Consider the following 12272-nt stretch of genomic DNA (forward strand, 5'->3'; position numbering starts at 1 on the left):
TAGCACTTGCACAGTTGTTGCTGTCATAGTTTTGTTTAGACAATTACCCTTTGGTCTTTTGCTGTAGATCAGTCGATCCAATTATCTGTCTTGGTTTGTTGGCCAAACCAGGTTAAGTTCTTGAGTTCATTTGTTGGTTTCTCGCGTTTTTTCTTGTTTATCCTATTCTATCGGTCTAAAATCAGAAATTTTTCTAGATCCCTCCTCTACTTCATTGTGGATAATAGGGCTAAATAAATTATCCTAAGGTAATGTTTATTAATATGGAATTTTCATGATAAATTAATATCGATAATTTAGCTAGTCCCATTCATCCTTCCCCACAGCTGTTAGGTCACAACTGACTGACACTGTTATTGGATAGCTGGTTCAACCGGCAATGTGGCCAGCGAGGTAACAGAATATGAGATAGCAGGATTGTCAATGTGGTTAAAGCTTTTGGAGATTCAGGGCTAGCTAAATTATCTAGGTAAGTATTATTAATATTAATTTTATTATGAAAATCCCATTTTATTTCTAGCTGTCCAGAACCTAGTTGTGCCCATCTGTCTGAAGATAAGTATTTACTGTAAATATTATTCTGCACTCTTTAGACTCTGTGCAAGTAATGAGCTTAAAGGTATTCAGTTCCAGTAGTTTTTTTTTACAGGTACTTAAGTATGACCTGATTTAAAAATGAAATTTTAATGCCTTGGCCTCAGTATTTTTGCATTGATAAAGGAATGACACTTTGCTTTTATTTTAACCTTTTGATGATTAATATATTTTATTTTGAAGGTGCAGTATGATATTAATTGATCAGTTTAATAGTATGTTTGTATCTCAAAGTTTTTTTGGCATCATTAAAAGATTTTTTAATGTTAGAAAATAGCCAGTTAACTTATAACTGTCTTGTGATATTTAAAGATATATATATATATTATATATATATATATATATATATATATATATATATATATATATATATATATATTATATATATATACTTTTTTTTCTTTTTTTATTGTATATATAAATATAGTGTAATTGATGATGTTTTATTATGTGTATTAACTGGGGATTTATAATTTGCTTATTGTACATTAACTTTTGTTTTGTAGGTCACAGTTTAGGTGCTGGCACGGCTGTTGTCCTGGCTGCAATGATGAGGCCACAATATCCTGGTCTGAGATGTTTTGCCTTTTCCTCCACCTGGTGGGTTGTGTTTCCAAAGAATTTGCTTAGCTACTAAGGTAAGGAATTTCCCTGTGAGTTTGAACTTTGGACTAAAGGTTTTGATTAAGGAAGAGGGCACTGATTTCTTTCTAGCAGGTGTACCAGTACACTCAACTGTAAACAGGCTACTGGGAATCAAAATGGGGCAGAAGAAGCATGCCACCATACTCTACAAATCTTGTATCCTAGTTTTCCTGTCTCACTATAAGACAAACCTCAACACCATTCAATGATATGGAACTGACATGACTTTGATTCTTGGTATTCAATTACTGTCATATCCTTAATGAATACATAGGCCAGAGAAAATTTAATGTTATACATCTTGGAAATTATGTATGATGGATTACCTAGCATTTTGTATTTGGTTTAAGTAGAGTAGTGAATTAAGGATAATTATGTTGGTAATGTTTATTTCTGACTTTGTCATTGGAAAAACCGTGAATAATAGGGATCGATTTGGCTTCAAATTTTGCAAATCATACTAAAATATTTAATCAGAATGATGGTAATACAATTAGTAAAATGTTAAGTTTTCTTAGCTATTGTTATATAAGTGTTATTCTGGAGTTAACCCCTCATGTTTTAACACTTGTTTTTATGATAATAACAATAAGGATAGCACAGTTTCCCTTTAGTATTAGGGTGGTTAGATACTAGTGAATGTTAAAATTCCAGGATTATTTGCTATCCCCTTTTGATAACTCTCCCAAACCCCCTATAACCTTATACTGTACTGCATTAATATAAAACCATTGGGTAACTCATTCATGACAGAGAATTGAGAAAAATCATAAAAGCAACTGTTAACATCAAATATTGGGTAGAATTTGCAGTTATATAACAGTGAATAAAGGATAGCCTCTTAATGGAAAAGACAGAAGCCATTACACTACTGTATTACAGAGGGGCTTTTACAATTAACTTAACATTATGCCTCCTAAACCCACTTCACTCTTTTGTAACTGAATGCTTTTATTTGCTCTTATATAAATAAACTGTGAATGCAGCACTATTACTTTTTATCTTTCTCATCAAAGCACAGTCCGGGATTTCTGTTTTACAAGAATGGTCTAATGATGGCTGGTTGAAGAGCCTCCTTCCAGTAGAACTGGGTTGAAGCAAATGCTGCTATTATATAAGTGAATTTTTGAGGCCTTGCAATAATGAGTTTTATGTCTTTTCAGTTAAGGCGCATTTGCTCTTTATATAATTGGAAAAGCTGTCCAAACTTTGATCTTATACAGTATACTGTAACTGAAAATCCAACATATACCCAAAACTATTACTTTGAGAAATTGGCAAATATAGTTTGACCCTCATATTTTTTTATGACGACTGAATTCCCTCTGAATAATTATTTCAATATTAATGATAAGCTGTCTATGTAGTGGCTGCTTACCTTATAATATTTATGAAGACCCTGTACATATTTCATCCTAATTTTAGAAAACTGACCAATGTATTGATTAAAATTGCAAATTCATGGGACTTTTTTTAGTAAATAGACCTGTTTCAAACAATTTAGTGACTACAAGCTGAACATTGCACTAATGTACTGTACTTTGTCAAATTGCTTTTAGTAAGAGTTCATTACTTAATGTTCATAGCCCATTAGTATTTACTTTAGTTTTATTTTTTATTTCTATATTTTTGAAGTCAAAGTATAATGATGTTTTAATTTTTCAGAGTTTTGTGATGTCCGTGATTGTTGGGGATGATTTAGTTCCAAGATTATCCCTTAATTCTTTACATGATCTTCGTCATAAGATTATGTGTGTTCTGGACACATGCAAGCAGCCAAAAGTAAAGATACTCATCATATTTGTTGTTTACAAGTGTTTCAGATGTTTTATTATAATTTTACAGCTTTCCTTCAAATATTAAAATTGTATAGTTTGCACTCTGAGTAGACAAGATATACTGTGCTTCATTTGCTGTGACTGTAAAGCTAGTAATTTTTTCAATACTGCATGCAAAACTCCTGTCATGAAATTGAAGTCATGAAATGTAAAATGTTAGAAAATAGAAACTTTCTTGAATTCTATGGAAAAATAACATGCACGTTGTTTAAGTTCTCATAGTGTATAAAGATTGAGTCCTCATTTAACAAAATTAAGGAATGCTAATACTGTCAAATATTTTGGCAGTATCGTGTCTTGGCTCAAGGTTGCTGGTACATGTTGTTTGGGATATCATCATCATCATTAAATACATCTTGCAATGTAGAAAGTCCCTCTCAGGATCGTCCTTTACTTGATAACTCCTCAGGATCGTACACTTACGTAAGTTTTTAACAATTGTGGCTTTTCCTCCAAAATTTTTTTTAACAATAATTCTGTCCTTGTAAAAGAACTATTTCTGTTTTAATATTCATTTTATTTATTTCCATGAAACAACTTGCCTTTGAATAGTAAAAGGCTGTTAATTCAGAAGTGCTTACTTCACGATTTCAGATTGAAAATAGATATTAGAATTTTTTTCTCTATTACTGCTATTTACCCCCTTTTTGGGACCGTTAAACCCCCACGCTCCTGCCATTTACCCAGAAGACAAGTGAGGGTAACAAGTACCAAATAACTAAGCAACAAACAATGAATTACATATTAGTTTAGTTGTGTATTGCCTTCCCTTGTATTTTTTTTTATCTTGCAGTCTAATTTATTTATTTCTTTTACCTTATCAAGAGCAGTGGAAAATTAAATACAATAGAATCTCGCAATGTCAGACCCATTAGTATAGATTTTGGATATAACGGCCCAAATCCAGATAAACAACCGTGTCTTTGTGGCGTTGTAGGTCACCTTAAGAAGAAGTACTGTATATACAAGAGTATCATGTTACCTTTGAAAACCTGATTGTAAAGCTAATTCAAAAGGGGCCACATTATATGCAAGATATAAAATTTGCATATGTATTGCTCAGCCAGTTTATGCCATTGACCAAACTATATGTCCATTTATTGTGTTAAAAAAGTACAGCTGTACAGTACTTGAGAAAAGAGAATTTTATAAAATTGATGTTTAACTTAGCTGTATCCAGTGATAATGCTTGTAATATTCTAATAGTAGTATTGCATTATTAAATACAAATAGCGAATATGCATCTATTCTATTGTTTGTGTTTATAAGGTGATTGAGATTGCCATCTGTGTTTTCCAAATTTGGTGATTAAGGCAAACTGTCAGACTAGTCAAGAATTTTTTTTCACTTGCTAGAAGAAACTATTTCCAAATGGCTAAGGATTTTGAGGCTCAGAGTCCCTCCTGGTTATAACTCATAAGATTTTATATTTGGGAATGATAATAGGTACATTTTTTTGTTGGGTTTTTTCATCAGAAAAGAGTTTTTAATCTTTTCTTATACTGTTGAGAAGATTCAAAAGAATGAAGTCTGTCAGTTTTGATGTGGAAAAGATTTTTAGGGACCATGAGTTCTTTAGAGAAATTTATTCGTAAGGGATGCCTAAATATTGTAGCTTTCATTTTTATTTAAATCTAAATTGGAGCAATATTCAATCTAGGCACAATCTCTATTCCAGTGATGACGTACCAACTTCAACTGCTGAGTTAGTGAGACAATCACAGTAGGTCAATTGCTGAGTTGGTGGGAGAATCACTGGGGGTTATCCCAGGGGGTTTCCTTTAAAATGAAAATCCCAGACCTTGCTGTGTTCACAGAGGTTTCACAGGAAGGATGGGAAGCACTTCTATATCTTGTACAGTACATCTGTCAAGGAAATGTATGTTGCAGGAACCAGCTCTTCATATCAATATACTGGAGCTTATAGATGTACTCAAGGTCCTTTAGAGTTAGGAACCACTTGTGGTAGAAAATTTTTTAAGACAATACAACAGCATTGACCTGCATACAAAACCAAGGGAGGGCAAGGTCTCAATTCCTATATCAGATAGCATAGGTGCTATTGACGTGGACAAATTTGAGAGGAATAAGCCTTCCTCCTCGATACATTCCTGAAAAATCAAATATCTTACCAGATCAGTTAAGCAGGAAAATCAGAAAATGAAAATTTTCAAAACGAATGGTCTTTACATCTGTCAGTATGTCTAGAATATTTGTAAGTGATTGTGCTAACAAAATGTAGGCATTTATTTTAAAATCACTGTATAAACACATAAAAGGTGTTCTGTTGACCAGTTATGGATCCCTTAGCATGGAAGGCAGATACTGTTACAAAATTGGTAAAATCTTGACCTTTATACCTTTCTACTGTTCACCATGATTTGTCAGGTTATAAACAATTTCTATGAACAGCAGGATGATGCTGGCAGTTCCATTTTGACCACAAAAAGAGTTGTTCACAGATCTGTGGCCTCTGATGTTGGAGTGCTTGAGAAGTTAGCTATACAAAACCAGACTTCTCAGACAACTACCTGTCTTATTCTCGGAAACAAAGGGTTTCCACTGTCCTCTAAACTCTCTCCTTGAATTTATTATGTAGGTAATGAACATGATAATTTTTAAACATATAACTTACCCGGTAGTTATACATATAGCTTACATCCCTGACGTCACGGCAGAAAATTCAAAACTCGCGCCAATCGCCGATTGGATAGCCATGTATTACCACCTGTGCGCCCCTAGCGAGATACCTGGAACCATTCCATGATTCCTCAGATCTTCCTATCGTTGGATATTCTACTTGACAATTACCTGATTTTTTGCTGTTTTCTTTGGTAATGTACAATACCTTGGTTTTGACTCGCACTTGTTTGATTTTGCTTTTGGATATTATTGGATTACGTTTGGATTTGGATTTTTTTACCCTTGCTTGTTGATTTCTCTCATTAAATTTTCAAAATGGCCACCCCCCCTATAACTTTTAGGATGTGTGCGAGTGGGTGTAAGACCCGAATGGCTAAGGCATCTCTTGATCCCCATTCGCTCTGCGTTAAGTGCAGAGGTGAAGAATGTGAGTTGGGTGGTCGGTGTGATGAGTGCATTCTTTTATCCGAGTTTGATCGCTATAGGCGTAAACTACAAAGAGATAGATTGAGACGAAGTTCTTCTCGTTCTTCAAAAGACTTTTTCTCTTCCCGTGTCACTGAACCTAATCCTTCCCCTGTAGTGGTAGTTTCTGAGCCCACTATTGTTACTGCTAATGAGCTTTTGCTTAAAGATATGTTGGTGGCGATTCAAGCGCTGGGCGCTAAGGTTGAATCGCTCGCGGCGGACAGGACGGAGCTTATGTCCGATGTGAAGCAGTTAAAGGGTGACAGTGCTAGAAGTGCAGTGAAGTTATTTAGTGTAGTGGAGGGTGCGCCTGCTCGGGCCTGTCGTTCTCCTAGTCTTAGACCTCTTCCAAGCTCCCCAACCCCTGGGAGAAGGAATGTCGAACGGCAAAAGGAGACGAGAGGCTTTAGCTCCCGAGCAGACGTCCCCTCGAACGTACCTGTTGACGTTTCACAGGACGTTCGCCCTCACCATAGGAAAGGTGAGGTTAAGTTGGTTTCGTCGTCCTCGTATAACGCAGTACCTAAAAGAGGCTGGCGTCAAGCTTCCAGACCTCTCAAGAGGACCTTTGATAAAGTCAACCAGCGTCCCACTAGCACAGCGCAAGCTCCTAGTTGTAGCCATTGGAGCAGTCCGGAGAGGTTTCCGTCTTCCGTTGAGTGCTCTCCTGCTAAACGTCCTGCTAGGACGTCGGATTCTGCCAAGAATCTTTCGCTTGCTGATCAGTTGTCAGAACTAGGCATGACCTCGGTTCATGCTCCTCCGCAGCCATCAGACTGGTTGTCAGCATCTGGACGCTCTGATTGCTCTATGAGTGGTGGGGAGAGTGATTTTGCGATAGACATGACGTCCCCGATATCGCAACGAGTTGATCCGAACTTTAATATGCTACAAGAGATGCAACAAAGGCTCTCTTCATTCATGCAGTTACCAAGCTCCGGACGGTAAGAGTGTAACAGGCCTGGATCCTGAACGACGGGAAGCTTCTCTTCTGGACGCCAGGCGGCCTAAGGCTGTCAGTCAAGAGGCTTTGGACGACGAACGTCTTTTCGTCTCGAGATGCCGAGCGTTCTTCTCAACGCGACATGGAACGTCCTCTAGGACGTGTTCCTGAACGTCCAGCTAAACATGACGTTAAGTGTGCAGTTTTTCGTGATGTCGAGCATCCTTCAGTACGAGACGCCAAGCGTCCTTCTAGACATAGCGTTGACCGTCCTTCAGGACTTGATCTTGAGCGTTCAGCAAAGAACGACATTGAGTGTCCAGCTAGACGTAACGTCGAGCGTTCTGTAGAGCGAGGCGTTGAACGTCCTTCTAAGCGTAAAGGTGAACGTCATTCAGGACGTGAGCTCGAGCGTCCAGCAAAACGTTACGTCGAGCGTCCTGCTAAACGAGACGTCGAACGTCCTACAAAACAGGATGTTGACCGTCCAACAAGACGCGATATCAAGCGTTCTCCAGGATGCGACGTTGGGCGGCAAGCAGCCAGGCAGGATGTCGAGCGTCAAGCGGTACGCGGCGCTGAGCGCCAGTCAGGAAGCGACGTCAAGCGTTATACAGAACGTAACACCGAGCGGCGAACATCTTCCCGTTTTGCTGGTAGTCAAGAAGTGAGACTTGACTATGAGGATGAGAACCACGCACTTCGCGATGACACTGGTATTATCAGATGTCATGATCAGGAACACGTTAGTTCCGATCGCTTTGATCGCGAGCGTTTAGCTGAGCGTCAAGCGTTAGATCTACAAGGCGACAGATGTGATGATCCAGGTTTTTTTTTGCTGTCAGAAGTCAGGAACTTCAGGAGATGGATCCTGAAAAAAATGTCGTTGCTCCCGTTGGGGCTTTGCCAGAAGAGGACATTGACGATCACCTTTCTCCTGTTGAATTGTTTGAGGAGGTATCAGAAGAAGACGACTCTAACTTGTTTCGTCCTTCAGTAGATCTGAAAAACTCATGAAGGTTTTTAATGAGGAATTTCCAGAATCTTTTGTACCCGTTGCCCCACATTCGCCGCCTTCAGAATTCACTCTTGGGAAGTTGTCGAGGAAGTCTCGGTTTACCAAGATGGTCTTGTCACGGTTCTCTAAGAGGGCTCTAAGATTGATGGGAGACTGGATGAGTCCAAAAAAAACCAAGGAAAAGCAGCCTTTGCATTTCCTCCAGCTAGACTATCATCTAGATCTAGTATCTGGTATGTGAGGGGAGAGTTCTTGGCTTGGGAGTTCCTGCCTCTGCCCAGGGAGATTTTTCGAGTCTTGTAGACGCTCCTCGTCGGTCGGCCATGAGGAAGACCAAGATTTTCTGGTCTACCTCGGAGTTGGATCATCTGCTCAAAGGCGTCTTTAGAGGCTTCGAGGTTTTTAACTTCCTTGATTGGACTCTAGGAGCCTTGGGCAAGAAAGTTTCTTTCTTTAAAGAAGGTGATACTTCTAGCTTAGTCCACAATGTTCTGTATGGATAAGGCATTGTGGGACGAATCTAATGAGTTGGCGGCACTCTTTTCAGCAGGAATTCTTAAGAAACGGGCTCAGATGTGTTCGTTTCTGTCGCTGGGGGTTACTCGCTTTCAGAAAACGGAGTTGTTATATGCTCCTCTGTCTTCCTCGCTGTTTCCACTAGAACTCATAAGGGAAATTTCGTCCGCATTAACTCAGAAGGCCACACAAGATCTGGTCTCAAAGACAGCAAGAAAGGTCCTGCCAACTTAATTTTCCAGCCGCAAACCAAAGGAAGAAACCCCTTTTCCTAAGTTCTCTCAGCCCTTTCGAGGGAAGACTTTCAGCAGGGGTAGCTCCAGGCCCGATGGAAGAAGAGCAAAGAGGAGAGGCTTCAGAACAGGGCGAAGCAGAGTCTGACTGCTTTTGCCTTCAGGCAGTAGGAGCCAGACTACTCAACTTCTGGCGAGCGTGGGAGGAGAGGGGAGCAGACCTTTGGTTAGTACATCTTCTGAAGGAGGGTTACAAAATCTCCTTTATAGGGAAACCTCCTTTGGTTTTAGCTCCAGTGGATCTCTCTCCCAGATACAGAGAGGAGGCAAAGAGGCAAGCGTTACAACTTCAAGTGTGTCTATTGTTGGAGAAGGTGGCCATAGAGAGGGTGCGGGACTTACATTCACCAGGCTTTTACAACTGCCTGTTCTTGGTGCCCAAGAACTCGGGGGGATGGCGTCCAGTCCTGGACGTAAGTGCGCTAAACAAGTTTGTCCAGAAGACAAAGTTCTCGATGGAGACTTCAAAGTCAGTTCTTGCAGCAGTAAGAAAAGGCGACTGGATGGTCTCATTATACCTCCAGGACGCTTATTTTCACATCCCAATTCATCCGAGCTTCATGCATTATCTGAGGTTCGTATTCAAGGGGGAATTTTTTCAATTTCGAGCCCTATGTTTCGGCCTCTGCACCGCCCCTCAAATATTTACGAAACTTATGCTCAATGTAGCAAGAATTCTCCACTCAAGAGGCATCAGAGCCTCCTTGTATCTCGATGATTGGCTTCTCAGAGCTCACTCATACGATCACTGCCTGAAGGATCTCCAGAAAACTTTGAGTCTAACAAAAGAATTGGGTCTTCTTGTCAACAAGGAAAATTCTCTCCTGACACCATCACAAGAGATTTTTTATTTGGGGATGGTGATTCGGTGTCGGGTTTTTCGGGCTTTTCCGTCTCCATTAAGGATGGAACAAGCCAGTTTGAAACTCCAATCTTTTCTAAGGAAAAGGAAGTGTTCGGCGAGGAAGTGGATGAGTCTGTTGGGAACCCTCTCCTCGTTGGATCAGTTTGTCTCTCTAGGAAGGCTGAATCTTCGTCCTCTCCAGTTCCACCTCAATCACCATTGGGACAAGGAGAAGGACCTAGAGACAATGTGCATTCCAATTACGGAATCCATCAAAAGCTGCCTTCGGTGGTGGAACGAGCCAGACAAGTTCCAAGAAGGTTACCACTTAGATCAAAAGAACCCAGACCTTGTGTTGTGTTCCGACGCCTCGGACTCGGGGTGGGGAGCAACACTGGGCAAGTTGGAAGTTTTGGGGTTGTGGACAGAGACTCAGAAGAACTTCCATATCAACCAAAAAGAATTGTTGGCAGTCCTGTTGGCCCTCAGCAGCTTCAAAGGGTCAGTTCTGAACAAAGTGGTGCTGGTCAATGCCGACAACACCACAGCATTGGCTTACAGTGCCAAGCAAGGAGGAACCCACTCAATATCCCTTTACGAAACTGCGAGGAATCTCCTTTTATGGGCAAAGGAAAGGAATGTGGTCCTGATTACAAGGTTCATTCAAGGGGAGAAGAACATGATGGCAGACAACTTCAGCAGGAGAGGTCAGATTCTGTCCACTCACTCCATCAACAAGTCTGCAAGAGTCTGTAGCGACTTTGGGGTCAGCCATGCATAGACCTTTTCGCGACCTCGAAGACAAAGAGGCTAGAGACTTATTGCTCCCCAGTGCCAGATCTAGAAGCAGTCCACATAGATGCTTTCCTGTTGGATTGGACCAATCTAGACACGTACGCTTTTCCACCATTCAAGATCCTTTACGAAGTGTTACAGAAGTTTGTGTCACACGAAGGGACCAGAATGACTCTAGTGGCCCCTTTTTGGCCCTCGAGGGAATGATTCACAGAGGTACTGGAATGGTTGGTAGACACTCCAAGAAGCCTTCCATTTAGAGTAGATTTACTCAAACGACCCCATCAAAGGTACCATCAGTCTCCAAAATCTTCAGCTAACTGCCTTCAGACTATCGAAAAACTCACAAGAACTAGAGGGTTTTCGAAGGAGGCAGCTAGAGCTATTGCAAGAGCAAGAAGGACTTCGACCATCAGGGTTTATCAATCCAAGTTGAAGGTTTTTAGAGAATGGTGTAGAGTCAACTCTGTATCCTCATCCAGTGTCTCTGTAGCTCAGATTGCTGACTTCCTGTTACACCTTCAAAGGAAGCGCAACTTTTCATCCTCTACCATTAAGGGATACAGGAGTATGTTAACGACTGTATTCAGGCACAGAAACCTGGACCTTTCGAATAATAAGGACCTACAGGAACTTATTAAATCTTTTGATACAACAGAGCAACGGCACCAGGATTCACCAGCTTGGAATCTGGATATTGTTTTAAAGTTCCTTATGAGTGACAGGTTTGAGCCCTTGCATTCAATTTCCTTGAAGGACCTTACAATGAAGACTCTGTTTTTGGTTAGTCTCGCAACAGCCAAAGGAGTTAGTGAAATCCATGTGTTTAGTAAAAACATTGGTTTTCGAGATAATAAGGCTATCTGTTCATTGCAGTTAGGCTTTCTCGCCAAGAATGAGCGCCCTTCTCAACCTTGGCCCAAGGCTTTTGAGATACCGAATCTTTCGGATATAGTTAGCGAGGAGTTGGAAAGAGTAGAGCAACGGCACCAGGATTCACCAGCTTGGAATCTGGATATTGTTTTAAAGTTCCTTATGAGTGACAGGTTTGAGCCCTTGCATTCAATTTCCTTGAAGGACCTTACAATGAAGACTCTGTTTTTGGTTAGTCTCGCAACAGCCAAAAGAGTTAGTGAAATCCATGTGTTTAATAAAAAAATTGGTTTTCGAGATAATAAGGCTATCTGTTCATTGCAGTTAGGCTTTCTCGCCAAGAATGAACGCCCTTCTCAACCTTGGCCCAAGGCTTTTGAGATACTGAATCTTTCGGATATAGTTAGCGAGGAGTTGGAAAGAGTCCTATGCCCAGTAAGAGCTCTGAAGTTCTACCTGGACAGAACGAAAGAGTTGGGAGGCAATTCGGAAGCTCTATGGTGCTCGGTCAAGAAGCCCACGTTGCAGATGTCAAAGAATGCCCTGTCATTCTTCATCAGACTTTTGATTAAAGAGGCTCATGCACATTGCAATGAGTCAGACCTTAGACTTCTAAAGGTCAAGACACACGAAGTTAGAGCCTTAGCAACGTCAGTGGCATTCAGACAGGATATATCGTTGCAAAGCATAATGGACACAACCTTTTGAAGGAGTAAATCTGTGTTCGCTTCACACTATTTGAAAAGTGTTCAGACTCGTTATGAGGACTGCTACACTCTGGGTCCATTCGTAGCAGCGAGTG

General features: G+C 40.4%; 2 protein-coding genes across 4 annotated transcripts in view; one reads left to right on the top strand and one right to left on the bottom strand.

The window, feature by feature from the left end:
• LOC137657570 (diacylglycerol lipase-beta-like) overlaps window positions 1-2653 on the bottom strand; it is a 19818-nt gene extending 17165 nt beyond the window's left edge. Inside the window, exon 1 of the mRNA XM_068391903.1 lies at window positions 2618-2653. Within this exon, the coding sequence (XP_068248004.1) occupies window positions 2618-2653 (36 nt within the window). The remainder of the gene's footprint in view (window positions 1-2617) is intronic.
• LOC137657571 (diacylglycerol lipase-beta-like) overlaps window positions 1-12272 on the top strand; it is a 227171-nt gene that overhangs the window by 145074 nt on the left and 69825 nt on the right. For all 3 annotated transcript variants that reach the window (XM_068391904.1, XM_068391905.1, XM_068391906.1), the window contains exons 10-11: window positions 2905-3021; window positions 3366-3500. In XM_068391904.1, the coding sequence (XP_068248005.1) occupies window positions 2905-3021; window positions 3366-3500 (252 nt within the window). The remainder of the gene's footprint in view (window positions 1-2904; window positions 3022-3365; window positions 3501-12272) is intronic.

This window comes from Palaemon carinicauda, chromosome 18, assembly GCF_036898095.1.
Source record: "Palaemon carinicauda isolate YSFRI2023 chromosome 18, ASM3689809v2, whole genome shotgun sequence".
NCBI classification, from domain to species: Eukaryota; Metazoa; Arthropoda; class Malacostraca; order Decapoda; family Palaemonidae; genus Palaemon; species Palaemon carinicauda.